This window comes from Strigops habroptila, chromosome 5 (genome assembly GCF_004027225.2).
Source record: "Strigops habroptila isolate Jane chromosome 5, bStrHab1.2.pri, whole genome shotgun sequence".
NCBI classification, from domain to species: Eukaryota; Metazoa; Chordata; class Aves; order Psittaciformes; family Psittacidae; genus Strigops; species Strigops habroptila.
The window spans coordinates 67,461,417-67,489,227 of record NC_044281.2 but is presented as its reverse complement, the minus strand read 5'-3'; the positions used below and the strand labels follow the sequence as shown (position 1 = coordinate 67,489,227).

Here is a 27,811-nt window from a genome sequence, read left to right as displayed (position 1 = left end):
CACTAAAAATAAAAGCATTTAATATGGGGTTTTCACATGAACACACAGAAAGGCAGCAGTCTGAAATAGTACATACATAGCATATATAAATAAGGACAAAGATTAAAAATACTTTGGAAACGATAGACTCTGGGAACAGTTAGTGGCTGCTCTGGGAGGAAGTATCCTTGTGAGTGACTGCACAGGGCAGACAAACGAGACACATTCAGGCATGACTAAAACTCCGCTGTGCCTGTGAGACACTGTGAGCACATTGGCACTGCAACAGCCAAGGGTCCTAGAGGCCAAATCTGTTAGCCACCACCCCCCTCAGCACCATGGGCTTAAGCCCAGGGCACCAAACCCCTCCTGGGACTGCCAAACCTCTCCTGGGACTGCTGTGTGGACACTGCATGCACCCCTTTGGCAGGGGAGGCATCTGAGACATGCAGAACGCCAGGCTGATGCCCCATAGCTAATTTTTCTTAGAGCAAATTTCAGCTGAAGCCAGACGGAGTCCCTGAGCTAGAGCCAGTATGGGGATAGAAGAGTGATGTTCCTCTCATAGATATTGAGCAGTGTATTTAGTCTTAACAGCAAGACTGCCTTGCAAGCAGACACCCATACAGAGATACGTGCTCAGGTAAGCTGGGCGCGATGGAGAGAGGAGTAGGATGAACAAATGCTTCATCCAGCAACCACCCCTGATGCAAGTAAGAGCAGAGGTGGCAGGACCAGACCCAGCTCCCCCTGTGCTGCTGCTCAACCTTGGCTCTGTCTCATCTTTGTTCAGAGGCAAAGCCAAGATCCCCAGGTCTCCACCAATAACGGACTGCAGGGGCAGGGTAGAAGTGCAAAAGTGCAGTCAGCAACACACAATGGTGCCCTTTGAGGAGCACATAGACAGCTTCAGCCTCCTGAGGGAACGATTACAGACACATCCAAAAAGCACATACTACTACCACAGCAAAAAGCCTCTGCCCTTTCTCACAGCATCCTTGCCTGCCCAGTCCCTGAAGAACCAGAGCTCACTCTTTGCTGCCACAGAGGCTCCTAACACCAGCAACTCCCATCTCACACATCTACAGTCCCACTACCCCCTACATTTTCAAGGCAGCTCCTCCATTTTGGGGTCAGGCTGGGGACAGGCACCCTTGATAAAGTACCAGGAACATCCCTTTGGACAGAGCAGCATGAGGAATATGCTTTGTATCTCAGAAAAACAAAAATCACGGTAAAAGTGACAAATTCCAGCTAAGCTGCACAGGGCTCTGATGGCCTGTTTTGACAGCTCTAGCCTGTTGGACTGAACTCCCTGCTCACATCCCAGTATTCACACCTCCTGCCACCAGTTGTCTCTGAAAGCTGTCAAGGACAGAGCTCTAACTCCTGCCGGCTGCTGGTTCTTAAAGATTAGAAGACAATTATAATTGGATTCCAGAGATTATTTGCTTCACCGACAAGGACTGAGAAGTGTTTAGATGGTTCCCCAGCTGATTAAATCTTTATTTCACAGTAGTGACCCTCTGTGTTTCCTACCCAAGAGTGCTTGCAGACAGGTACTTGGCAAGATTGGCTTATTGGAGCACTTTAGCTTAACAAGACCGCTGACGCTAGCCAGCTGTGCTGAGGGTTTATCCTGTATCTAGATGGTTTCATCTCATCTTTGCAGCTCAGTCGAAAGAGCTCAATCCAGACCCAGCCCTTTCCCCCAGCTTAATAACTAATCAACCAGTTGCCTGTCCAGCCATCCAGATATCTTAAGCCAAAGCCTTTGGCACCATTTGCAGCAGATCACAAATGGCTGGAGCCCTGTCCCGCCTCTCATGCTGCTCATGTTGTTCCTATGCTGGACACAGCACAAGACTGCCTGCCTCAGACACCCCAGCTTCCAGAGGCTGAGCTGTTCTGCCCCAGACAGCCTTTGCCAGCCTCCTGCCCCACTCAGTTTAGCCTCCCTGAGCAAACACTCCAGCATGGCAAAGCAGAGACACTCCTTGCTCATCAGGCAGAGCTGTGCCATGGAAACATGCAGGCAGTGAGCAAGGGCTGCCTCCAGCTCAAGCTGAATCAGAGGGATAAGTTTATTGGGGAAGCTGCTTTCCCCTGGCTCCACTTGAAATGATGGCACTCAGAGCCTCTCCTCTTCTCCCATGCCCATCCTGTGCTCTGTACCGTTCGTGCACTCCAGCCCTGCAGGGACAGCAGGGCAGAGAGAGCTCATAGGGAGCAGAGGAGGGCATGGCTCCAGAGGAGGCCTGGAGGTAAGGTTCGCTGTCAGGATGCAGATGAAGGTTGGAGTCCATCATTCTCACTGCTAACAGAGGGGGGGAAGCAAAAACAAGCCAATGTGTTAAAAACTCGGAGCAGAAAAGCAAGAACAACACAGCCTAGCAACATTGCAGAGAAAGCTGGGAGTGCACACAGGGCCCCGCAATGCGGAGAGCTCTCCTTGTAAGCAAGCACTCCCGCTCTTCCCAGAGCCAGCAGGTCAGACATGCTGCACAAGTTTTGGTTAGATAGTGGTTTGCCCCATAGTAGAATGAAATACAATTTATATACACAAAGAAACAAGTCCCTGCAGTCTTTGCAAAGGTCCAGTTTCAAGAGCGCTGCCGTGCTGGGGAGGGTTGCTGTGAGCCTGCAGCACTCCCCTCTCCGTGCAGCACATGATTCACAGCTTGCAAGGCTGAGCATTCCCCACCCGTGCCTTGGTGCGAGGCGAGTCAGAGGGATGATGAGTCCTTGGAAAGCAGGCGGGTTCGCATGCGTCTGCAGGGTTCCTGGAGCAGAGAATTAGAGCAATGGAATGCTTAAGACACAGAATACCGCACAAGAAAAGGTTGACATGCTGTCCTCTCCCTGCAAGGCTTCCCCCCTGGAGTCTGTCCCACACCTTTTACCAAAGCAGAACGCTAGACAAGAAGCAGTGAGCAGAGAGGGACAAATAGAGCAGTTGGTCTTGGGCTGCACCAACCCCTTGTCCTGCTGCCACCTGACAGTATGTTAGGACTATGCTGTGCTGCCAGCTTCCCTCTGCTTCCTGTGACAGCCACCCTGCCACCTCACAGGTAGGAGGGCTGTACACACCTGCTTGGGTGAAACCCTTTAAGGTCTGCAGTTTGGTGTGGAGCAAACTGTTACAAGCCAGGGCACAGCAGCTGTCACAGAGCCTCATGTGTTGCCATCACCTCTGCAGGCATCAGAGCCCAGCAGGCCAGGTTCCCACAGGAGGAATGTGTCTCACCTCTTTCCGGCCCTCCAAAGATTTCAGCTTCGCTTGAGACATGTGAGCAGGAGATCCACATTTCTGTAACTGGACAAGAGAAGGGAACACGCGTAGAGAGCTGGGGAATGAAGTGGCATCCATAGCCTGTACCACCAGAGAGCAGCTATCACTTAAATCCACTCATGGTCCCCAGGACAGGAGCACAGACAGAGGGGCAACACTGAAGTGGAGGCCTAGTGCTGCCACCCCTGTCCCGATGCTGCTCTTGCCATCTGCTCTGCTCTTACAGCAGCTTCCCAAGACCAAGATCATACAGAATAAACTTGGAAACCTTCTCTTGTGCAGAGAGAGCAAGCAGGTCCCCAAGGATCACTGAAATGAGCACTCAAATTAAACTCAAACCTCCCTCACACACTTCCCCACCAGCAGCTTCAGCAGTGCTGGGAGCAGCTCTTACCAGATGCACATTCTCTTTGCTGACTCGCTCAGGCTCCGGTGTGGTATCCCTGCTCTTCCTCTCCAGGATAACCGGGGTTCCCAAAACTTTCCGCTGCCGTAAGAAGAGAGGGCTGTTGGCTAGTGCTTAGAGTGCAAAGTGAAAAGGAAAGGGAAGGAGCAGGATGCATTGCTGGTAAGCAGTTGGATGCTGGGAAAGAAAAAAGGAAGCCAAGCTGGGACAAAGACTGTAGAGCAGAACCATCTGAAACACTGTGCCACTATGCTGAGCCAGCCTGATTGTAAAGGGTTCGGGAGCTGACCTGAGGCCTGGCCAGGAGCCCAGCCTATGATAAGCAGGTACATGCTGCTGTGGGGCAGCCTACAGCATACTAACATGCTAGACTACATGACCAGCTCTCTGTCAGTCTCATCTTGGGAAGCAACCAATCTTTCAAAAAGATGCATAGATCTACAGCCATGTGTTTCATACATAATCACACTTTATAGTGACAAGGCTTATTGTCACTGTGCTGCTTTTTCTGTCCCCAGTGGATCTGTATTTCTTGGCAGCCAATAATCTGAACATTTTGAGAATCTCATTCAAGCCAGGGCAAGTCAGAAGCAGAGAGCAATATCAGAAACTCACAGCAGAGAGCGTGGGTCAGAGGATGCCTTTACCTTAATGAGGCCGCTGAAGGAGCGCGAGCGGGTGCGTCGTGGTGCTGGGGATGTGGGTACCTCAGAGCCAGGAGTCAGAGCTGTAGGGTGCTTATTAAACTAGGAGGAAACATGAGGGCAGTATGTTAGCACAGTTACTCTTACAGTTACACCAGCCCCTTACTGTTGTGTGCTGCTCTACCTGTTGCCCTCTGCCTAGAACTCAGTTTGCCTCTTCAGCACCCCAAAAGGGAGAAGCAGTTCACTGCTGCAGGGAGAATAAAGCAGAGTAAGGTGACATCTCCAACCCAGGATTACAGGGAGTTTGAGTGTGAGGCTGCTTTGTGCTCGCTACCAGATTAGCCAAAAGCAGGTGTTGGAACAGAAAGGGGGTTGGGCAGCATCTGGAGACTGGCAACCACGACTGCTGCTGACCATATCAACCAGTCTCTCTGGAGCAGCAGGTTGGTTGGAAATGCTCATGGGACTGAGAGGAGACCAGCCTGTCCACTCCCTGCAGGCAAGAAGGGACAAGACTTTTCCTTTTCTGAGCGAAGCAGCTCAACAAGGCCATGATCAGGACTGAGGAACTGCTGACTGGAAAGTCCCTGGCTTGGAAAACAGATTACTCAAAGCACAACTTGATGCAGCAAGCTCCATGGTCAGCCACATCCAGAACAGGCAGCCTCCTCCCCTGCCTTCTTACAGCTCTGCCCCTTACACAGCTCAAAGCCCACCTCCCCAGCCTGCCCAGGATTAGGAGCAGCTCTCAAGAAGGCCCTGCCTCCAGCCCAGAATTGTGCTGACAAGCACACCCCGAAGATATCTTTCGTTTCCACGCTACCTGCCGGATAAGCTTCTTCTTCTTTGCAGAGTCAGGCATATTGTTGACGTGACGGAAGAGCTCCTTCAGTGCCTCCTCCGTGCGCTGCTGGGTCTCCTCCTGATGGCAAGTGTCCAGCCGGCTTCGCTTCTGAGACTTGAGGGGCTGCAGCTCCTTGGAGCCAGGAGATGTCAGCAAATCCAGGTCGTCCTGGGAAAGCGGAGACAGCAGTTGCTTGCCATGCTTTAATCCAAACGAGCCACCCATCTGAGCCAGGCTGGGAAGAGTCTCGTGAGCTGACTCAACCCCAGTGAATGCACAGGGCTGTGTTTTCCCTACCCCTCTGCAGCAGCACTGCACTAGCAGGCCCTGTGCCAAGAAGAGGTGATAGCAATGCAAAGGTGACCCCATTGCTTCTTCCCTCCCCTCACGGATGCCAGCTGCAGAAGCCCTTCCAGGCTTGAGAAGGGTCAGTGCAGCTCCTTGCAATGCATCTTCCCTTTTCTGCAACTATATGAGGCAGGGAAGCATTTGCTGGTAAGACACAGACAAATTGGTCCCAGTGGCAGCAAGAAGCCTTTATCCCAGCCCGTCTTCCAAGCAGCCTGGCCACTGCGCCAGGTCTGTCTGTCTGGAAGGCACAACCCCATGAAGGAGCAGGTGCTGCATGTACTGGGCACAGAGAGCAGGTTTGCTGCTAAACAGGGGCTGGTAGCTTGCTTTCCCTGGGCTTTTGATTAACAGATGCTTCAACTCTGCCCAATTTCCCTAATGCAGCCACCTGCACTACCCCGCCATATGGTTCCCTCGCTCCTGCTCTTTGAGATCCTCTCGTGACTTGGTTTGTTTTCAGCTTCTTTCACTCAAAAGAATCCATTCATAGTACTACAGCCTCTGCCTTCATGGAGAGCAGGCGCTGCATTTGCTGACCTTACCTTTGATGTGTGGGCTCTGGATCCCAGATAGTGCAGCCTGGCACACTCCCGGATGTATGCTGGGGCCTGTGACAATGAGCAAAGTATGTTTAGTATGTGTGGCTTCAGCAAGAGCTGCCTTTCAACCATACCACACAAACCACTTCCATCAAGACTCAGCTGTTCAGGGCAGACAAAGCAATGGGATTTCACGTCCGCAGTGCAGTCCCTGTTCACAGTTCTCTTTGATGCAAGCAACCAGCACAAGTGGAACACAGAGTAAGAGCAGAGTTCCACAGGAACTTTCTCCAAGCAATTCCCCCAGCTCTGAGCTGGCCAAAGAGGGGCCTGAGAAAGGGGGCAGAAGGGGAACTTCCTATGGGAGGACTCTGTAGAGAGCAGCTGCCTACAGTGATGAGGAAGGTCCTGAGAAGCCAAGAGACTGCCTGTTGCAGAAACACCTCCTAGGGGGAACCTGCAGAAAGCCTCACACTCCTGACTGTCCTACCGCAGCCCCCTGCTCTGAGCTAGACAGGGGCCCAAGGCTGCAGGGGTGCCTGTAACAGCAGTGGGTTGACTACCACTGGCAGAGAAGTTCACAACAAAATGACCCGTTGTATGAGGCATTCAGCTCTTGGCAGCACTCATCCAGGAGAGGCCCCTTCAGTTTCCTTATCCTGGCAGATCCCAAGGAGAGCCTCGTGGCTCCGTGCCCCCAGGAGCCCCGTTTCCAGGCGGGCAGCACGTGCTGGGTGTCCAGCAGAGGGTGGTGTTACACTGCACCGTGCTGCTGACCTGCCAGGCAAAGCCACCCCTGGGATGTCTTCTTCCTCCTGGGCTGCCTGCCCAGCAAAGACCTCCTCCCTGCTTACTAAAGGAACATTTTCCTGTAGAAGTCCTCCTTCTCCTACTGCAGAAGAGAGCACCAGGAACATAACTTGACACTTGGGATCTGTCTGGACAAGGGGCATTCAGTCTCCTGCTGAAGGGCCAGGGAGAGCAAGACCCCAAAGGACACTTTACCTTGAAGAGCTTCTGAGAGTGTTTGATCATGAAGGTCACTCCATTGTTTAGCTTTGTGATATTCTCCTGAAGGTCATTTGCTGTCACCTGGCAAGGGAAGACAGCCAAAGGCACAGCAGTTAGAAGGGGAGGAAGAAGAGTCTCTGCTGCCCTTGCTGTCTCTGGGACATAGACACACAGTGCCTCAGCAGAAGACCTGCTCCGAGGAGACAGGCAGGCAGGGCTCAGAGCACACCAATAAGCAGAGCTCACAGAGCCGAAGCTGCTCTGAGAGGAGGAGAACTAGACTGCTCGGGGCCAAACAGTTCACAGCCAGCACCAAAGAGATCTGCAAGGTTTCTCTGGAGTTATTCTTAAAAGAAGCAGGACTGTGCTGTGCTTTCAATTGTACTGAAAAAGATGAAGCATCAGTTGCAAATGAAACCTGCGGCAGGTCAGGACTGCACACTAGGACTGAGTCCTGGCCAGGAAGCTCCACCTCACCAGCCCACCCTCCAACCCTCACATCACTATATCAGTACTTAATCTTCCCATCTTGGTTCTTCCCCTATAGGCCTGACAAGCCTCTGCCTTCTATCTTGCAACATCCCACCCGCAGATACTGTGGCACTGCTCACATTTCTGGGCCAGAGGATGTGGGGTGCAAACATGAGGGCAAGATTGTGGGCAGACATCTTGTTCTTGTCCTGCTTCTTGGCAGTCTGGTAGAGCAAGTCCAGCAGCAGTTTGAGCAGACTGCGGTTGGGCGCGGGAAGGATCAGAAACAGCAGCTGGAGGGCTTCAATTTGGCGCTCTTTGTCTGGAGTGCTGGTCTTATTGCCCTTCTCATCAAACAGTGTCAGGTCTGCCAAATCACAAGGCAGAACATGAAGAACACATGTTACACGCCCTAACAGCAGGCCTATTGCAATGGTTACCCTTCCCCCTTCATATTCCCATCTCCAAACCCCTGCACAGCTCTCTGCCCCCAGCTCCCAAGCTGATGTGTTAATACGTGGTACTCCTTCCAGAGGACAACACAATTGCTAAGAGTTGTGATGGGCTGAAGGCAAGATGGAGAAGTTCACATAAGGTAGTTCAGTAGTAGCTATTAAGTACACAGAAGCCACACCTCGCCCAGAAGACACCCCAGGCTTAAAAGAGATGGAGACCCAGGTTATGTGTGGGCTCCAGTCGTGTAGGTGTCTGTTTACTGCTGGAGAGGGAAGACTGGGGTAGACAATCTGTCTGATTCCTTAGGATTTTCAGCTCCAGTCTTTCCACCATTAGGCTGAGATGGCAGGAAGATTCATTCTTACTCTGCCTTTAAGGATTACACTTCCACAACCTAGTGTGCAGCTCTGTAGCATTACCAGCTTTTGAGGAGGATAGTTCCATTCCCTCTGCTCATGTCTGCCTCTTGCTGATCACTCACCTGCAATTTTGAGGTGGGCATGGAAGTGCTTGTGTGTGAGCAGTGGCTCTGGTAATTCACCCAGGAACATCTTGAGCAGGGTGGCCACATCATTTGAATGAAACTCCCCAGAATCCAGGTCAATATCTGTACCACTGTTCAGAGCATCCTTTAGGATCTGTTGCCTGATGCTGTTGCCTGGCACCCGAAACAAGCCTTCTGCTCTTAGATCTGCTTGGCAGAGAGGAGAAAACAGGCCACTGATTAACAAGAGGCTGATTCCCATCGTCTTACCAAAGCAGTTCCCTCCCCTTTCCAGAGGTTGACTCAAATCTCAATGAACTGCATTCAGACACATGACTTCAAGCTGGCTCCATCAGTAGAAAAAGTCTCTGCACAGAGGGAACAGATTAACCTATCTGCTAGGCAACTCTGGGGAACAGAGCCCCAGACTCCTGCTGCTGGAGAGCTCAGAGCTTTTCACTGTCTCTGCATCAGAGACCTGAGGTGGGCAGGACAGATACCCCTCGGGATAGGAAGACAGCAAGACAGAGTCACTTACTTTTGTGCAGGTACTCAATTAATTGGGAAACCTGTGCAATGCCTTCTTCTGTCAGCGGTGAGCCAAACACCACCCCTTTCTCTGCAGAACAGAAGATAACAAATATATTCAGGCAACTCAGAACCCAACAGCCAGAGGTGAGTGGTCCCCAAAGAACAGGATCTCAGCATGCAAAGACCAGTGTCCAAAACACTAAGGGTGAAGGTCACAAGGACTCCCACAAATGTGAGGTATCACAAGCACTCCAAAATAAGTCACTTCATCTCACCATGCTGTACTTACAAGGACTTCATCATTGTGCTTCTTACTTCAGCTTAATTACAGTTTTTTATCAGCTAAAGCAAACATTCTATAGCTCCTGAAAAGAAAACAACACCAGAACAGATGCTTCAGTTTTAAAGGGCGTATTATCTGCAAGCCTGAACCTTATGGAAAGACCAAAGTGGGAAGGGCAGATGTGACAGCCTGGGCTGCCTGGGTGCCTGCTGCATTGGCACACTCTGCACCTGGGAAGTTAAGTCCAGATTAATCCTCACTGGCTTGACACGGAGTGAAGCAGAAAGAAGAGGTGCAGCTATGAGTCTGTGGGAGAGAGGAAAAAGCACTACTGGGGAAAGCAAACATGATCTGACTGGCTCACACTGGCCTCCTTTTCAGGGACGGGTAATCCCTGGAATTCCCCGATCCCAGTGAATCTCTCTTCCATGTGAGCTGCCCTGGCCTGAGTACAGTAAAATACAAAGGCTGAACAAGGAAGAACTAAAAAAAAAGGACAGTAGCAAAACAGTGAGCTGGGCCCTTCTCCATATGGAACACTGACAGCTCCTCTCACTCCTGGAGTTTGCTTTCATCTCATGAGGCTGTTACAGATGGGCAGGAGCTGCCAGCTCCAGAAGTCTAGCAAATAACAGAGGGTACAGCCCCAAAAGAAGATAGAAGCAACTGCGCTGAAAGGAAGGAGATACTTGCATGGGAGGAAACGTTAGATGAGACACCCATCTAATTGAAGGGCACTCATTAAACCAATGCAGAAAAACGCTCCTGTTCAGAGAGGGACTTCCCAGGTAAGATAGTGGTTATGCTGCAGGACAGTATTTTCTAATAAATGCAGTCTTGCTGGTGAATGGCTTTTTCCATCAGATACACACAGCCAGCACGCTCTGTCCCTCAGAACACTGAGGCAACTCCCAAGGGCTTCACTGACAGCAACCGGAGCCCTAAGCACCTCTTCTTCCCTCAGATGCATGTAGATTTTGACTGCAGCTAGAGACAAGATGCTGGATAGATGATACACATGCTGACTGGGACTGAAAACTGGAACCAGGTACAGAGCTTTTTCCTGCCCTCGCACTAAGGCTTCAAAGAGCCAACAGATTTAAGAAAAGAATATTTCTCCTTTCTCCATGACGAGACTGACAGGAGCATGGGCCACTTCTGAGGGCACGTTGGGCATTTGTACCCCAGCTTTCTGTGGCTGAAGATTTCCCTTCTGTCACAACTGATAGCCCATCAATCCAAACAGTGCATTGGCTGGTCTGATAAGTTATCTCCTCCACAAGCTTTCTCTTGCCTTTCCGTCCCCCCCACCCCCAATAGCACATTTTGATTTTGGTCTGTTGTACTACAGATGTTACTGTTCTGTGGTGGTGATGCTCACAGCCTGTGGGAAAGACCTGGTTAACCCTGTGCACTTCTCTAGCAGCCTTCCTGTGCAACTAAATTTATTCCACCTGAAGAATGTTCCGCTTTCTTCCAGGACTTCTGAAATACACAGTAAGCCACCAGGAACTCCAGCCTCCTGTTAAATCAAGAACTTTCTGACCTCCCTCTGATAATGCGCATGCTTTGGTCTTGCAGGAGAAAGGAGGGTGACGTGAACTCTTGATGCACACACAGGATCTGAAAGGCTTGAGTGTGAAGGGAGAGAACGGCTGGCAAAAAGATTCTTGTCCGTGAAGAAAACTGAATTCATTAGATATTCAACAGATAGAATCAATAGTGGCCAGGAAGAGAAGATGAAAATACATCTTCTTGAGACATGCAGGGCCTGGCAAATTATATTTACTTTTGAAGTCAGAAGTTGATATCTGAATGAGAATTAGATTCTCAAAGTAACTTGAAAGCTGTGTCTGGAGAATGGATGTTGAGTTATGGAAGGCTTAGATGTTATTGTACGATTGCTTCTGAAACTAAGAAGCAGCATGAGATTGAGTTTCCTGATGCTCAAAGAAGTTGTAAGTATTTGCAGTTTGATCAGTTCTGAGCTCTATGGTCCTCGGCCTCTGGCTTTGAAGAAATAAAACCTGTTTGTTCTAGCTGGTCTCTAACACGAAGAAAAACAAATGATGGCTCCAAGATGAAACACACAGTACATGAAACTGATTTTCTCTGCAGGCACAAACTTCTTTTTCTCAGAGTTCAGCCAAGGAGTTCACAGACAGTGCCTGTCAATGCAGGGAGACACTGCCATTGCAGCCCGGGAGTGCAGCCAGCAGACTTGGAAACATCTGCTCGCCCTAGCTATAGTGAGACACATGGCCAAGGAGGCGGCTGAATGGGGAAAGGCGGAGCTCTGGGGGAAGAGAATTAGCAGGAGATGCCAGGTCTGATGAGAGCAGTGCTCCAGCAGAGTACAGATAATTTAAAAACACGAGCTAGAGAAGGCTCACAAGCCTCTCCTAGAAGGTTTTGACAAACACATGGAAGTTTCTATACGCACCAGGAAAACACTTCCAACTTGGTTACTCATTCACTTCTGTTTGTCAAGCGAAAAGTGTCCTGCTACTCTCTGGGAACAGAGGCAGGAGCACTAACAGGTACAGGCACAGTCTATCTTCAGTTTGGGACACCATGAAGACCTGTTATTATGGAGGAGCAAGGCAAGATGGCAATATTGAATAATTCTCACCTAAAGGACTAAAGGACTTCATTTGCTGAACTGGATACTGTGAGTGTATCTACCATGTCTTTACAAAACACAGTGGAGGAGTAGGTTTGGTAGAATGCGAAACACTTAGAGAAACTATATAAAGGTTGAAGAAAAAAAAAAGAAAAAGCCACACTAGGACATAGTGATAGCTCCCTTCTCAGAGGTATTCACGGTAGCAGAATTGCTCAAAGGAAGGGAAAGACTAATTAGCAGTGTTCAACCTCAGACTGCCAACATCTGAAGGCAGCTACCCACGGCTTCTGTGCCAGCAGACAGCCAGTCTAGCTAGGAAACCAGAGCTGACGAGGGATGTGAGAGGTGCCCAGATGGAGGCAGTTTCTGTCTAGATGAGTGAGAAGGTTTAACTGAACTTACCAGGAGAACCAGGCTCCCCTTGAGTGTGGGCAGAGGTGGGAGAAGGCACACAGACACCTATAACAGCCTTTTAGTTACAGCAAAACAGTGGTAAATGCCAGCCATTGAGGAGAAGAAGAAGATCTGAACACAACTCTGCTCAAAAGCAAATCTCAGACTTCTGAGAAGAGGCCTGGGGCTAATGTTTCATAACCAAGAGAGCTGAACTTGAAAGAGGAGATAAGAATAGTCAGTTTACCAGAAGAAAACTCCAGCTGGATTTTGTCTCAGAGTGAAAGAGAAATATGTCATCTCTCAGGGTTGAATCTGGGCTTGAACAGCGTCAATCTGCAGAGCTTTGTCACTGACTCACTGGATTGGGATGTGGATCAGAGTGATACTGGCATTTGTATGGGAGATGCTTACAGATTTTTGAGCTGCTCAGACAAGACCTTCCAGAGAGCTGGGACAGCAACTGAAGGAAACAGCAGGCCTTGAGTGAACTCAGTGGCCTGGAAAACTGGGGCATTATTGTTCTTCATAGAACCCAATGCTCTCAGCCTTTACTGATATTCCATCACTAGGAAAGCTAATGGTCTAAGGAAAACAGAGCACAGACGCCCATGGACATAAACAAGCAGAGAGACAAGGACACCTTAGAGTGTGTTGGAAGACCCTGCAGCTTGCTCAGGCACCCCTCTCCAGCTCAGTGCTATCAACAGAGCCAGACCAGAAACACTCAGGGTCCAAAGCTGTACCTCGCTGCCATGCGCTGCACTGAGCACACCATCGAGGCCAACCTGTAGAAACCACAGCAATAATCCCCAGAAGGACGGTACTCTAGAAGTGGCAGGACATTTCCAGGGTGAACCTCCTGGCCTTCTGTTCCTTTCTAGAGGTGCCATCCCCAGAGATTAAACCCCTATAGTATTAAGCATTCGACACTAGCTCAAAACAACAGCCCTACACTGGAAGTTTTGTAACCTATGTGTAACAGATGATGACAACCAGCATCACGCTAAATGTGGGCACCAGACATCATGCCATACTCACCCTTGCGCTTCAGAGACATCAGAGAACGAAAAAATCCAGAGGCTGTGCTGTTTGCCCCAGGCAGCTTTGGGTCTTCCTCTCCCATTAGCTGGGCCAGCTCTGCCCCAGGCAAGTCAATGAGCCTGGTAATGTTGCTGACAACAAGCTCTGTGAACACCTCTGGCTTTTCATGGCGCAGCTTTTCCACAAAGAAGTCCGGGTTGAAGATGATGGGCTGGCTGCGGAGGGAGGAGTCATTGCAGATGACAAAACTGCAGATGGCATCACTGGAAAAGAGGGAAGGAGAAAAAAACCCAGTAACTCCCCACTGCATTGATTTTTACAGCCAGCTGGTCTGCCCTGAAGGAGACATCTGCTGACACAGGAGCCACCAGTCGACACCAACAGCACTGTCTGTCTTTGGTGAGTGTTCAGCACAGTGCACTTACATTTCCAAAACCATTTCTGGCCTGCTTGTACAACACAGCCCAAGACTAGCACTCCGTAGCGTGATGGTAACATATGCAACACATGGCAACACCCAAGCAGAACTTTCACTGCATCTGTATCCTACCAGCTCAGGCTGATGACACCCAGTACTTTACATTAACTTAGCACTCCCAGTCGTAAATAAGTTTATTTCTTCCTTCCTCCCCAGAAATTCACTCCCAGTGGCCTGAAAGCCTAAATCCCAATCGAAATTTCTTCATGGACAGCTTATATTTCTCAGTTCCCATTGTCATTCCATCATCCCTATCAATAAATAGATAGTTCACATGCCCTGGGACTTTAAGATCATAAACACACAATAACACTGAGCCACAGTTCTTCTAGGGATGTGGTCCAGCACTCCCAGGTGACAAGCTGTCAACCCTCTGGTTACTGCTCTCAGCCACCTACAATAACTGCCCAGCTACGCATTCCAGAGTTTGGGGTGAGCGTGAACTCATCAGTATTAGCATAAGCCACACAGTACCAGTCCTTGAGGAACCCCTAGTAAGATAACCCCTAGTAAGATAAAGTAACCTCTTTCCTAAAACATCTCTTTCTGGCTCATCCAGTTCCTGTCTCTTCTTGAGGCTGTCCTGAAGCAGGCATTCTCTACTGATGCCTGCTTTTTCCATTTCTCATGTGGCATGGGAAAAAGGATGTCTCTGAGACACCGCTCTGCTAAGTGTTATCTGTTAACAGATACTTAGCCTTACCAGAGGTTAGATAAGCTACATTTACCACCTCTAGAATCAAAATAAAAAGATTATCAAAGAGATAGCTCAGGTTAATCAGCACTTTTAATGCTCACACTTGAAGCTTATCCCAATTTCCATCTACCTCTAGGTCTTCCCTCACCATCTTCCCACCGTTTCACTTGCACACTTCTGAAGTCTAGCTTACAGGCTAGATTTGCCCAGCTTGCTTCTCCTGTCCCTCTTTTACTTAAATATGAGGATTAGTGTCATTATTCTCCAGTCACAAGCTACTGCCCTGATGTCATACTATACAGTGCTGGCCTGGCCCCGATAGCTGGTGTGCCAGTTCTTCCAGGGCTCTGGGTGGAGGTTGCCTGCCCACTCAGCTTACACACACTGCGTGCTTTCACTGTGTGACATTCCCCAACCCTGTAATCATTTCCTTTCCACCGTTTCAACATCCCTCCTCGGCTGTGAGCTTTAACTGAACACAGGTAACAGAAATGCACTCCAGATCACATCAGTCCCTTATGAGTGAAAGGAAAGAATGTGCTCTGGTGATTACCCACCAAAGGCTTTCCCTCCAAAGCTTTCCCACATAAGACCAGAGCACCTTGACCTGCCTCTCCTCTTTGCTGAGGGGTGGAAGCCACATCACTGTGGTCAGACCACACTGGGCATCTGTACTCACTGCTCAGCACGCCTGACACCAAAAGCATTTGCAACCCACTGGACCTTATATTCTTTGGTTCAAGCAAAAGAGCACTTCAGCTACTAGTTCAGAGATCTCAGTAACCTATCGCTCTGATGTAAATCAGCAGTAGCTAATGAATGGGAGGACATCAAAGCACATACTGGCAGGTCACCTGAACTCCAGCCTGCCTCCACGCAGCATCTGTGAACCCAACAGTTATCTGAGCTACTGCTGTACATCTTTGACCTGAAAAACCATCTTGGCGTGATTTCCAAAATGTGTGATCGGAATAAGAGAATAAAAGCTGGGACTCAGGCTCCACAAGGAGATTTCAGATTTGCTGAAATTGGAGGAAACCAGGCTCTCAGCAATGCTTGCATTGTGAGAATCCATATGAAACCCTCTCCCCTTGCCACTGCTCTCCACGGATGTCAAAGGCTCCTTCAAGAGGACAGTGAGGAGGAAGGTCTGCAAGGCAGATTGCAAGGCAGTCTGCCAGGTCATCTAAAATTATGGAAAGCTCTTAAAGGCTCCCAGCTGCACAGCACAGAGCGGCCTAGCAAGCATGCTGCCGGCTCCAAATGGGGGCCACATTTTCCTGAGCACCTCCCAGCCTGATTTTCAGCAGTTCGTTATCTGCAACAAATCAAGACCGAAATGCAATGACTTGGTATTGGCTGCCAAAAAGCAAACACCAATCGATCTGATCGTATTCGCGTTTCATTGCGTAGGGCTACAGTGCACAAACAAGTGCCAGCTCTGCCCATAATATGGAGCAAGCCCTTTGGCTGAAACCCATGACAACTCGTTCTGTGGCAATACAGATCCTGAGAAGGGTTAATAGCAAGTGTATAGGCCCAGTGACCCTGCCTGCAATGATCCGTGCACTGTTATTCACTCACTAGCAGTTTTGTTTCCCCACAGAGAAGATATGCAAATACTTTGCAGCAGTTACATCAAGCATCACAGATTATCTGCTCTCTATGACAATTAGATATCTAGATTCAGAGAAAGAAAATTAAACAATTTCATCAGCTAGAACAGACTGACATGTCTCCTCTGCACAATCCGCATTACAAGTCACATAAAGTTTAACAACATTTAATTCAAAAACAAATAGATAAAAAGTAAATTTCTTACATGAGTGCTGAGAGCTTTTGGAGAGGCATTAGGAAGCAGAGACAGGGAAAAGAACTTGCTCCTTGTTTCCAGCAACAAAAGAAACCTGCCTGTCCCAGCACAGCCTATGCAAATTCCACGCATGCTACGAGACACAAGGGCGCATTATTGGGTCTGAAAGGCCCCCTTGGCACACACTGGGCATCAGCCTTCACACAGAGACAAAACAGAAAAGAAAAGCTGGACAAATTGATTCATGTCTCTTGCCAAAGGCTGCGTAGCTGGAGTTTAACGGCAAATAATTCCTACATAGAAACCAGGGTTTTGAATTAGGACCAGCGTGGTATTAAGTGCTCTCCACCTGTATCCAAGAGGAATCCACAAAATAGCTCCAAAGCTACACTGTGTTTACCATGAGTAAAGCCATGCAAACACATTCCCAACAGCATCCAAGCACAACTGATGTTACGGCACTGCCAGGACAATAGCAGAGTCCCTTAACTGCACAACCCCATGGCCAGAAACCTTCCTAGAAACACTCTCTGCTCTTGCCTTGAATACTTTCAGATCCTTTCAAAGACAAAGCATGTAGATGACCCCCTCCAGAGCTGGAAACAGCACCTGGCCGTTGCTCTTTGCTACTATTACTGTGCCACCATGTGCTGTTCATCCACTTCAGGCTTCCCATTCCATGTTTCTCTAGATTCCCATCCAGCTTCCCTGCCTGCCGCAGCTGGGACCAGCCTTGTATACGCTTATTGTGGTATGGCACTTCAATGAGCTACTTAATTTTGAAAGGTCACTTTATTAGCAGCTCTTCCTCGCATAGAAAATTTGCCTTTGTATCATTATTGCTAATCAAAATGGAAATGTGAAGCAAACCCCTATTTCTGAACAAAGATAAAGCCCCCACTGGCTGTACACACAATAACCCTGCCAATCCTCGCTGCAGCACACGCTACAACCTTCAGAAAAAGCCATGTGCCCCATCTGCTGTTTTCATGTTAAAAAAAGGAAGATGGATGTACTCTACCTACACTCACAGTTTATATATCAGCAGCAAAGGGGATACAAACATGTACTGAGGGATTTCTTGTTGGGTTTTTTTTCTGCTTTGCTTGCAATCACACAGTTATATTTTTCTATGTGCTGTGATCTCAGACTGCTTTATAACACGTCAAGACAACAATAAAATAAAGGAATAAATAGCTTCCTCTCCAATCCCATGAATAAAGTCAAATCCCAATGAATAATAAACCCTTGTACTAATAGGGTTGTGATTAAGACAGCAGATTAAAAAAATGGGTTCTATATTGTGCCAAGATTCCTGCCATTCTGGTATCTTTCAGAAGCGAGGCTTGTGATCCCAGCCAAGTCACAAAGAAAGCTGTCTGTCACACACAACGTTCTTGCTTCAGGCATGACAGCCCCATCATTTCATGGGGAGTGGATGGTGCAGGAGGTCAAAATCATGATGGATCAATTAATCCCTAAGGTAACTAGATCCAGGCCAGGGAAATGCCTTGGAAACGAGGACAAAAATGAGACTTTAACTGGCAAAACCTGGTGGTTGACCCTGCGGTGTGAGAGCTGTGCAAGCAGGCAGATTAGCTCATGCGGCAGCAGGCTTGCATTCAGATAGGGGAGACCTAACTGTTTTAGTGGCTTTTACAGATTTCATATTGTTCTAGCTCCACTCATGTGAAGGCAGAAGCAGGTTCAAGCAACATGAAATACAGCCTAAGGAGAACATAAGTAAGCCAAGAAAAGAAAGGGAGCTGTGTTTGTCTCGCTTGGAAAGTGGAAAAACTGGAAGCTGCAGATTTCAGATGAACCTGATGTACCTAATTCAGTGGGCAGAATCCATCTCCGGTGCCATTTTGCACAGTTGGTATGTCATCACCAAGGAGCTAGCGCTTCAGACACACCACAGTAGACAAGTTTTGCTATAAAACTCACGAAAGGATTAAAGAGCTTTTGAAAATAAGGCGAATAATAGAAGAAAATCTCCTCTGTAATAACAACATCTTTAGACTACAAGAAAGAGCCAGGCTGCTACCAAATACCGAGAGCAGGGTGATAAGCGGGCAGTGCTAAAGAACACAAAACATGAGCAATTCTTTGCCTGGCTAAGCACAAAGGGAGATGGGGCAGATGTGAGCCGGCTCCTATTTCCCCAGGGAGAGAGAAGTAGCATCATTTCGTACATCGTGCCAGAGTAAGGAATCAATTAATAAGGGTGTCTGAAGACAGTATTTCCAGAGCCAGATAGGAGCCATCCCAGATTTTGCAAAGAGATGAAAGAACCGTAGTGGAATTATGTGGGATCATTTTAAGTACAAAAGGACTAGAAGACAAATTATTTCCCCGGTTAAAATAAAAAAAAAATAAATTTAAAAGAAGTCTAATGGGAATGGACTGCAGAGACATTAGAAGTGACTCCGCAGTTAAGGTTGCTTTGAGGACTGTACTTCAGACTGACATTCTTTCAAGACGGCGTAACAAAGATTACATTCAGGCCTCAGATTTGGCACAGCAACTCTTCATAACCGGACTGATTTGCTGCTGAAAAATGTCAAGAAAAACATGCAGCAATTTTTGCCTAGGGTTATACTCATAAGGTCTTTAGGGGCAGAGTCCTTTTGTGTTGAGTCCATAGCGCAGAGCACAGTGGATGCCGATCCTTGCCTGCTGTCTCTAGCCTTTATACAAGTATACCATGCTAGAGAACACTGCCTTTTTAAATTTTGCTTTGCTTTCTTCCCATTTAAAAGCTAACACGGAGTGATTCAGCCTTTTGGCTATGGGAACCAGATAATAATATACAATTTAAACAGCAAGGAGCTGGGGAAGAAAGCTGCTATTATGTGATGGCAGCCTGTGCTGGACAACCTGGAACTAATGTAACACCAGGCCATCGTTTGGACACCGGCTAAATTGGATATCCCAGTCACTGCTATAACCTATGAATTTAAATTCTGTCTCAGTAAAGGTCTCGAAGCAGACCACAGCAACATCAGCTACACATCTGTGATGTGAACCTGGAGACGGACCTATCTGGGAAGATAAAAGGGCTGGAGGGGGCGGGTGGGAAGTGTGCTGTGGAAGAAAATGCAAGATATTGCCAGTGTCAAAGAGAACTGCAGTAGCAAGACAGCTTGATGTATGTGTAACATCAAGAAGTTTCCATTTCAGCATGAAATTTGCCAGGTTTGACCTCAGTGAATTCTTTTGCGATCTCTTTCATAATAGCCACTGGAATATTTTAAAGCCATCAAAGCAGTACTTCAATCAGCCATCGCCACAACATCAGAGCGTCCAGACGCCTTCTAGTGCTAAGAGGCGCCTCAGAGAGGAACCGCATGTTCACTGGGGTGCTCCTCACCAAGTCTCCTTCCCAGCACCAGCAGCACAGCTCTGGATGGTGCCATGCTGTGCGATGGCCCAGCCTCCTACCCAAGGCTCTGTAAAAAAATGCAGAAACACAGCTACCGCCAGAAACCCAGCAATTTTACATTAAAGATCCGCAAGCTCACGTGTATGCCTTAGTGCCAGATTAACACAGTCCAACAGCATTAAATAGCAATGCCACTCTGATTTTCATGACTTTCAATGCAGTCTAAAGTTTGTGTCTTTATTTTAATATAAATCCCTACTGGGAGCAGCAATAGAAGAGGAGCCTTAGATCCAATTTCACTGAAACCAGAACCAAAACTGAATCTTTTTAGATGGCAGCAGCTGCCTCTTCTTGTTACTGATCTATTCACTTTTATCACTGTGGCATTGGGAACCTCGGTCACAGCTGGGGACTCCGCTGCGCTCCATGCTGTACAAACACAGAACAAAGGCAATACCCCGTCTTTAGAGGGCTGATAGCTAAATCTGAAATGAATGTTGGAGGGACAGAAAAGGAGGAATCCCAAGAGAAGAGACAGCACTATCAGTCAGCATGACCGATATAACCGAACTCTGCCAGCTTTTCTGTAGACACTATTAAAAAGGAGGGCGAGGAAGGACAGGAAAAATAATCAGGTCACACTGCAGACATTTAAAAGAAATCCAGCTTTTGCACGAGGGGCAACATGGGACTGAGCACAAAGGAGCTGGTTTGAAAGCTATCAGGCAGGGACGGCTGGGACATGGGGCTGAGGATGTAAGACCTGAGCTCCAGGCCCTGGTGAGGCAGAGACAACAGCCCAGCAGCGCCGCAGGAGTCTGGCAGCACCACAGGGCACCGTGTGACTGCATCCGGCCCCCCGCGGCGGGGTGGGAGGGTCACAGCAGGAGGAAGCCCTGCAGCCGCTTCCCACCACCCGGAACATGCTGGGCAGGAATGCTGCCTCCTTTGGGAGGTCACAAAGGCCTAGGGCTTCTCTGTATAGAAACAATTCGTGTATTTTCCCTGCCCCAGTCATATAGTCATGACAAAACAATGAGTCTTTTTTTTTTTTGCTTTATTTTACTAATTTAAGCTATTGTGAATAATGTACCATAGGTCTGAGGTATCTTGTGGGGCCAGATACTACCTGAATACTATGTCCCATGTCTAGGACAAGTATTTTGTGCCTTTTCTCCCCATGCACTAGAGAATTACCCACCAGGACCTTTGGCTACGAGTGTAACAAACTACAAGGACACCTCTTCTTCCCATGGACCCTAACACCTTTCTTGTCTAATCTAAAATTCTTTACTGAACATCCATCCATGGACTCTCACCAGCTGACTGCTCTTTGACTTTATTCATATCCCATGTAGGAAGTTTCTTCCCACTTTTGTTCCTTACCTGGGAGGACTGCAAGGTCCATGCATGTCTGCTGTATCCCCAAAGTGTGCCAATGGGTACTTTCTGGTTGCCAACCATTATAGTATTCCCTTACTCTCCTCATTTTAAAATGTCTTTAACCTCTTTACTTCCCCATTTTGGGTGTCCTGGAAGTCAATAAGAGGCATGGCCCTGTCCTACCTTTACCTCTTTGGCTTCTAGAACTCAGAAATTGCTGCACATACCTCTGATTGTCACCCTTACACTTGAAGATAAGAGACCAGAGGCAGGGAAAATGCAGTTGGGACACAGCAAAGATACACCATGTAGATGCTTCTCAATCTGGTGGCTCCAAGCCAGCGTCCAGGTCAGAGCAGAATTACCACCTATAAAGAGGAGCCCCCCAACAATCAGGTTTACTTCCGACATCAAAAATTGAGCAATCGCAAAAATAGCACAGCAAAATCAGCAACTTATTGCAGCAACTAGTGTGGGAACTCGGAGCAATCCAGCCAGGCAGAAAGGATATTTTCTTCCAGCCCTCCCACAGGATGATAATCACCCAAAATTGGTAGCACCAACTGGCGCCCAGAACACATTTGGGAATTGCATCCCACCATCAACTGTCAGTGCTCGAGCAGAGCATTGCAATTCCAGGACAGAGTGCTGGAGCACTCACTGGTTCACTTGAATGCTGTTGTTCTTAATGGACCAAGGGGATACCAAGACCTGGGTCAATACCCACAGCCAGCTCCCAACAGTACTGCTGGGTGAGATTCTGTGGCCACAGCCTGACAAATACAGACAAGGACTTGGGAAGCCACAGTTCTTGTTTTTGTTCATTACACTTCTATAATTCCACAGTGCTCCCTGGCTCTGGAGGTGTAGTGGGCAAGCTGCATGCCTGCATCTGTATTTTGTGTCATAGTGGTGTTTACAAAGGATGAGAGCACATCAAATCCCTTCTCATCAGCAATCCTCTGCAGACACCACCGAGTATGTCAGAGGCCACATCCCAGGTTCCAGATGTGTAAATTCTCACAGGCTGGAATCTCAATGAGGCACACCTGGATGCATGCCAGCATTGAAATAAGCTGGTGACATCTGGTCAGGGCTGCTGAAGCACACAGATAAACAGGCTGGGCCAGCCGCAGAGCAGCACAGCGTGCAGCACCAGACAGACAGAGATGCACAAAGCAGCTCAATTAACTCGCCAAAGCAAGCAGAATGGGGGCTTAGTGCTTTTGAAAGGGATTTGGGCAGGCTAGGATGTCAAAACCAGGAACATTGCACACAGATAGCAGAATTCATATGACAATAACCTATCCTGTCACTTTATGCAACTCTCCCACACTGATGAGAAACAGCTTTACTTCCCATCCCACCTGACAGGTCACCTCTGTCTGGATTTAGTCTGTTTCTCTGCAGAGCCCAGGGAGCAGGGATGTATTGATGTGCTGCTCCAGGGGCTGTGCAGGAGGATGTGGAGTGGCCTGTGTGCGAGAGGAGAGCTCCAGGCACCCCTGAGAGCTTGTGAAGGATGTTTCCTAAAAGGCTTCCCGCTCTCCAAGGCACAGGCAGCCGTCACACGCTTGTCTCCTGCTATCTGACAGCTCGCGAGCAGGGCTGTAGGAATGCCCATATGGAACTCCCAAACCATACAGCTACGTTTCAACCTTGAGTCTGAGCTCTAGAAAAAACAAAAAGGGAAACTAATGCCGGCTCCCCTGAGAACTTCCTGCCTCTGAAAATCAGAGCTGCCACATTACCACTCAAGAAGAAAGGATATTTTGGCCAGAGTCCAAATTATTAGAGCTTTATAGGCCAAAAGCAAACACATTAGAAGTTCTCGTCAGCCAGCTGGCAGGCAATTATTTAAGCAGCTTATCACATTCCCTGCTATCTACAGTTCCTGACAGAAATTATGAGGAAACTCTAGATAGTTTAATTGCAATTACCCTGCGTAGAGGTGAGAAAGGCCAAGCGCCAAGGAGCAGGCCCTCGGAGAAGAGGGCCCAATGCTTGTCAGACACAACAGAGAGTATAATGCATTACCAGGATGAGAGGCCAGGAACACACCAGACCTGCGAAGCTCTGAAACAAAGGGTGAGACAGATTTATCACACCATGGAGCCATGGTTCCTCCAATTTCCCTACCCATGCTGGCTCCAAGACCCCTGCAACTTGGGAACACAGGAACCCATGGTGTCATTCCCCAGATCACAGCACAGGTTTGGTGAAAGCCTGCACAAAAGCAGCACAGCAGGTCCGTGCCTGAACCCAGCAGAACACAGGCCAAGGAAAGGGCCTCAGCTAAAGAAAAAGTGAAAATGAGATCCTACAGAAAGAGCTAACTCGGAAACAAGTGGAAAATACAAAGCCCCAGCTGTGACCAGGAGCCTAACCCAGCATAGAGGGACAGTATTTCCAAGAGGAACTTGACTTCAGTGCAACCATTAGATGTTAGCCAACATTTCCATGCTGCCCTGCCTCTTTCCCATCTGTTCATGCCATTTATTAAAGCACCGCACACTGCAGACTGTTAACCTTTAGGACAAGGAATTCAATTTCCCAGCGCAGTGTCCAGCACTCCGTGCTTCAGTTTCACACTGAACTGAGTGCCCAGGCACTTTTAAAGGAGCGTTAACGAAGCCCAGTGACATTTTCATGTGCATATAAATGTGCTCATGGCAGCAAGGCAATGACTATGCTGGCAAGGAGACCCAGACGCTGCTTTGGGCTATGTGGGCAAGCAATGCTCCCCCTGCACGCAAACAGACAATAAACTGAAGCGTTGCAGAACAAGGATCCTGTTGTCCAAGCCCATCCCAGGCACTGGATGAGAACAGGACAGAGTGTTACATGCAAACATACAAAAATACTGCAAATGCAACAGAGCCTTGAGTTTGGGTCTGGGTGTGTGCCTGGCAGGGAGTTAAAGGCAAGTCTAGGTCTCAAAGATTTTAGTGAGGGCTGTGAAAAAGGGGATGTTTGAATAGGATTGTCGTGGGCTCCAGGCTATCTTCAGAGAAAAGTAGCCATGTGTTCAGACTTGCCTTTAACTCTGAAATCAACCATTTTTCCTGCATGACCCTCAGCAAGTCGCTTTGACTTTTTTCCATTAAGTCATGTTTACAGCGAACATTTCCTATTTCCAGTAAAACACAGATGGCAATTGTGCTGCTTTGATCGCCTGTTTACGATGTGAGCTCTTCATGTCCAGTTGTGCAGTGACACTCCATCAAACCACTTTAGCAAAATGCCTTATGCCTTTCTCCAGCTCATCCTATCTTCCAGGCCCATGGCTTTTTCCCTTCCACTCATCCCACTCCTGCCATATCAAATGGCTGACACAAACACTGAGTGCCTGGCAAGGCATTTAGGCGCTGCTCAAATTGAATGTTAAATGCATTCATTAACCAGACAGATGTTTCCCTTTCGCAATTGAGCACTCGGGCACACTGCAATCATCATTCTCAGTTATGGGGAGCCAGGCAGAGGTTAGAGAGACCACAAACAGGAGAGAGACCCACACAAATCATCTTTTCTCACGTTCAGTAACATTTGGTAGGGAGGTTAAGACAACCAGCTTTCATTTCCAGTCTTTAAGGCGGCATGCTATAAGACCACACACACAGCATGCAAGCTTTACTTGCTAACTTGCATTTCCCTCCAGATGAGAGGAAACAGGGGCAAATACACGGCTGTGGAGCACTTCAAAAAATTTTATATTATCTATATATGTTTAAAAAAAAAAACCCCAACGTTTGTGGTGATAGCCCTGCAAAGCGAGAGATCAATTTGCTAGCGCTACCTGTGGGTGACAGGAAGCATTGGAATAAAACTTGCACTTCAGGCTTAACTTTAACACAGTCACTTGTGGAGGGCATAAAGGGCTGAAGGATTACATCCTGAGGACAACTGCCAGCATATAACAAATAAATCCAGTCTTTTGGACTGATCCAGGTCACGTTTAAAATGCTTTCTCCAAGAGTGTTGCAGCAGCTGCACAAAACATACTTATCCCTTTACCAGGTCCGTTGTTTTAGGCACTCCCTGCTCAAACATGCCACACTGAGCACCATCTTCTCATGTCCCCATCCAGAGCAATGCTCTGCCCCAACCCAGGCACCACAGCAGTGCCTCTGGATAAGCACAGCAAGTGCCATCAAGATGGGTCCTGCTCGGCAGAGGACAAGGCAGCACCACTGTGAATCAGGCTGGATATGAGGCATCAGCCCTTGAGGCATCATGCATTTTGTGAGTCCACAGGAATTACCACTCAAAGGATACTCAGTTTGCAGCTCCACACTACATATACAGGGGAAAAAAAGATAGTGATGTTACAGCCTTTTAGCAGTCATTTGACAGCACCGATGCAGTGCGGTACTCATACAGTCTCCACTATTCTACTGGCAGCAGTCACAGAACGGCTATGCATGCAAAAGTATGTGCTAAAGGCGACTTATGTGAGGCTGGCATCACATGTGTATTTAGACAGCAAGAATAACGCGTGTAGAGTGGACAAAGACAGGGAGAAAAAGGGCTAGATGCGAAGCAAGTCTATATAGTGCCATCACCCTACCAAAGCTCGCAACTGCCAAGGGATCAGCGCTGGGGCTCCCTTTGCGGCTGCAGGCGAGAGGAGCCAGCCCCGCGCGGTACAGCCCGTACCTCTGCGGGCAGCGGCGGCCGGCGCAGAAGGGCAATGCGGCTCTTCAAGTTGCCAGCTAGGGCGCAGGGTCGAGGGGGAGCAGCCCCGCTGCCCGCGGGCGGGGGGTTCGGGGCAGGGTTTCTCCCCTCGCAGGAGGAGCGGGCGGCACCTCCCCTGCAATGCAGCACCGGGACGCTGCAGGGAGCGCTCCCCGGCCCACAGGGACACGGAACCGCAGCACCGAGGTGCGGCAAAACAGCACGGAGGTGCCTACGGGCTCCCGCCCCGACCCCCGCGGTCCCGTGGGGCTGCCCGGTGCACGGCAGAGCGCCTGGAACCGCCCGGCAGAGACACCCGCCGTAAGGTACCGGGGACGGCGGAGCGGCGGCTGACAGGGGAAGCGCCGCAATGGGCGGGCCGAGGTGCACCGGCCGGCGCCTGCCCGCCAGCAGCGCGCTGCGGACGGGCGGCGCGGGTGACCGCAGCAGGGTCGGGCCGCCACCGGTAACGCGAACGAGGGACCGGAGAGGGAGCCCGACCACCCCGGGAAGGGTGGCGGCGGTGCCCAGCCCCGCGGTGCCCGCTCCTACCTGCCGCCGCGCCGCCCGCTGGGCGCCGGTGCTCCCGCCGCCATCTCATACCTGCCGCTCCGCCTCCCCATTGGCCCGCCGCACCACCCCCTCGGCCCCGCCCCGCCGCGGAGGCGCATCGCCATTGGCTGCAGCCAGCGCCGCCGCGTCGCCATTGGCCGGTTTGAATGAGCAACAGCCGATCCGCGCTCGCAGCGGGGGGGAAACGGCCGCCCACCCCGCGCGCGGCCCGCTGGGAGTTGTAGGCCGGGCGGGCCCGGCCGGGCGCGGTGTGGCGGCAGGCGCAGCCTGGGTGCGCGGGGACACGCCTCAGGGCGGGCCCGAGGGGCTGCTTCGGCGGGGCGAAGCGGGGAAGAAGGTGCATGTGCCGTTCTGCCTCCGCCCGAGAGTCCTTCGTGTGGTGGCAGGGCGGGTACATGGGACCGCCATGTCCCTCACATGCAGCCGCTTCGACCGACCTGGGCAGGAGCTGAGCGCCCTGGGAGGCTGGGTGCGGGGACAGGCGGGGTGAGCAGCACACACGAGCTGTGGGCCTGTGCACAGCACCAGGCAGGAGCAGTGGAAGCTCGTGTGACACCACCTATCAGCGCTGTGCACACCTCACCCCCCAAGCCTCAGCATTCAGCATAAACCCACAAATTGCAATCTTTTTATTTCAAGGAAACGTTAAAAATGCAGCTCGCACGTAACCGATGCAGCAGGGGCTGCCTGAGCCCGCAGAAACCACACACAGTGCTCCGAGAAACACAAGTTACACCATAAACCCCAACTCACATCTCGGTGTGAATGGTTTTGTCTTCACTCACCATCAAGGAGAAATTGGAGGAACAGAAACACTCATAAAGCAGTTTTATTTCCTTGTTTTCTCTTTGTGGCTGGAACCACCTGCCTTGCCCCCAGCCAGGGACCCTGTGGCTGTGCACACACACCGCACACAGTGCTCAGGTGACCACCAAGACAAGACAGCTCTTTAGAATCCAGTGAAACTGCAGATCAGAGTGCCGAGGGGAACCTGGCATTTCTTTAATTGACTACAGCTGGGGAGCCCAAAAGGCACTGCAAGGGGCTCCAAGCAGGCAATGGTCCAGCTGGATGCTGTATCGGCACAACCCCAGGGGGCACGTCTGTCCCTCTCAGTGGCATGTCACAGCAGACACAACCTAGGTAGGCAGCATCATCATTTCCTTCCTAGGGTAAGGAAAGGATGATGTTTTCCTTCTCCTCCTGCTCTTAAACCGTAAGGCTCAGGGTGGGCACTTTCAACCACCCCAGACATTCCAGGGGCCAACCAGCCAGCGCCAGACGTAGCCTATCGGTCCTGCCAGCCTCTCCTCAAGCGTGCCTGGTACACCTCCAGCCCACAACGTGGAGATATCCCACTTGCAGCTGGTATGTGCATGGGTCAGAGCACTTTGTGACCATTTCCTGCCCAAGTGTAACTGAACAGTGGCAGACTGTCGATGCCCACTGTG

At 49.6% G+C, this 27,811-nt stretch overlaps 1 protein-coding gene across 4 annotated transcripts; it reads right to left on the bottom strand.

Annotated features, from left to right (window-relative positions):
* ARHGAP19 (Rho GTPase activating protein 19) lies at positions 1-26,402 on the bottom strand. Of its 4 annotated transcripts, none has more exons than XM_030486867.1 (12): positions 26,340-26,402; positions 13,355-13,620; positions 9,019-9,099; positions 8,478-8,687; positions 7,681-7,907; positions 7,064-7,150; positions 6,062-6,127; positions 5,148-5,336; positions 4,325-4,423; positions 3,666-3,758; positions 3,227-3,326; positions 1-2,762 (listed from the first exon to the last, which is right to left on the bottom strand). In XM_030486867.1, the coding sequence occupies exons 1-12, from the start codon at positions 26,381-26,383 to the stop codon at positions 2,257-2,259; spliced, it is 1,968 nt and encodes a 655-aa protein (XP_030342727.1). In that variant the 5' UTR covers positions 26,384-26,402; the 3' UTR covers positions 1-2,256. The 4 variants fall into 4 exon arrangements, with proteins under 4 accessions (XP_030342727.1, XP_030342728.1, XP_030342729.1 ...); XM_030486868.1 differs by having other exon boundaries at positions 2,032-2,762; positions 3,227-3,295; XM_030486869.1 differs by lacking the exon at positions 26,340-26,402 and adding an exon at positions 16,355-16,413 and having other exon boundaries at positions 2,032-2,762; positions 3,227-3,295.
* Between the last annotated feature and the right edge of the window lie 1,409 nt (positions 26,403-27,811).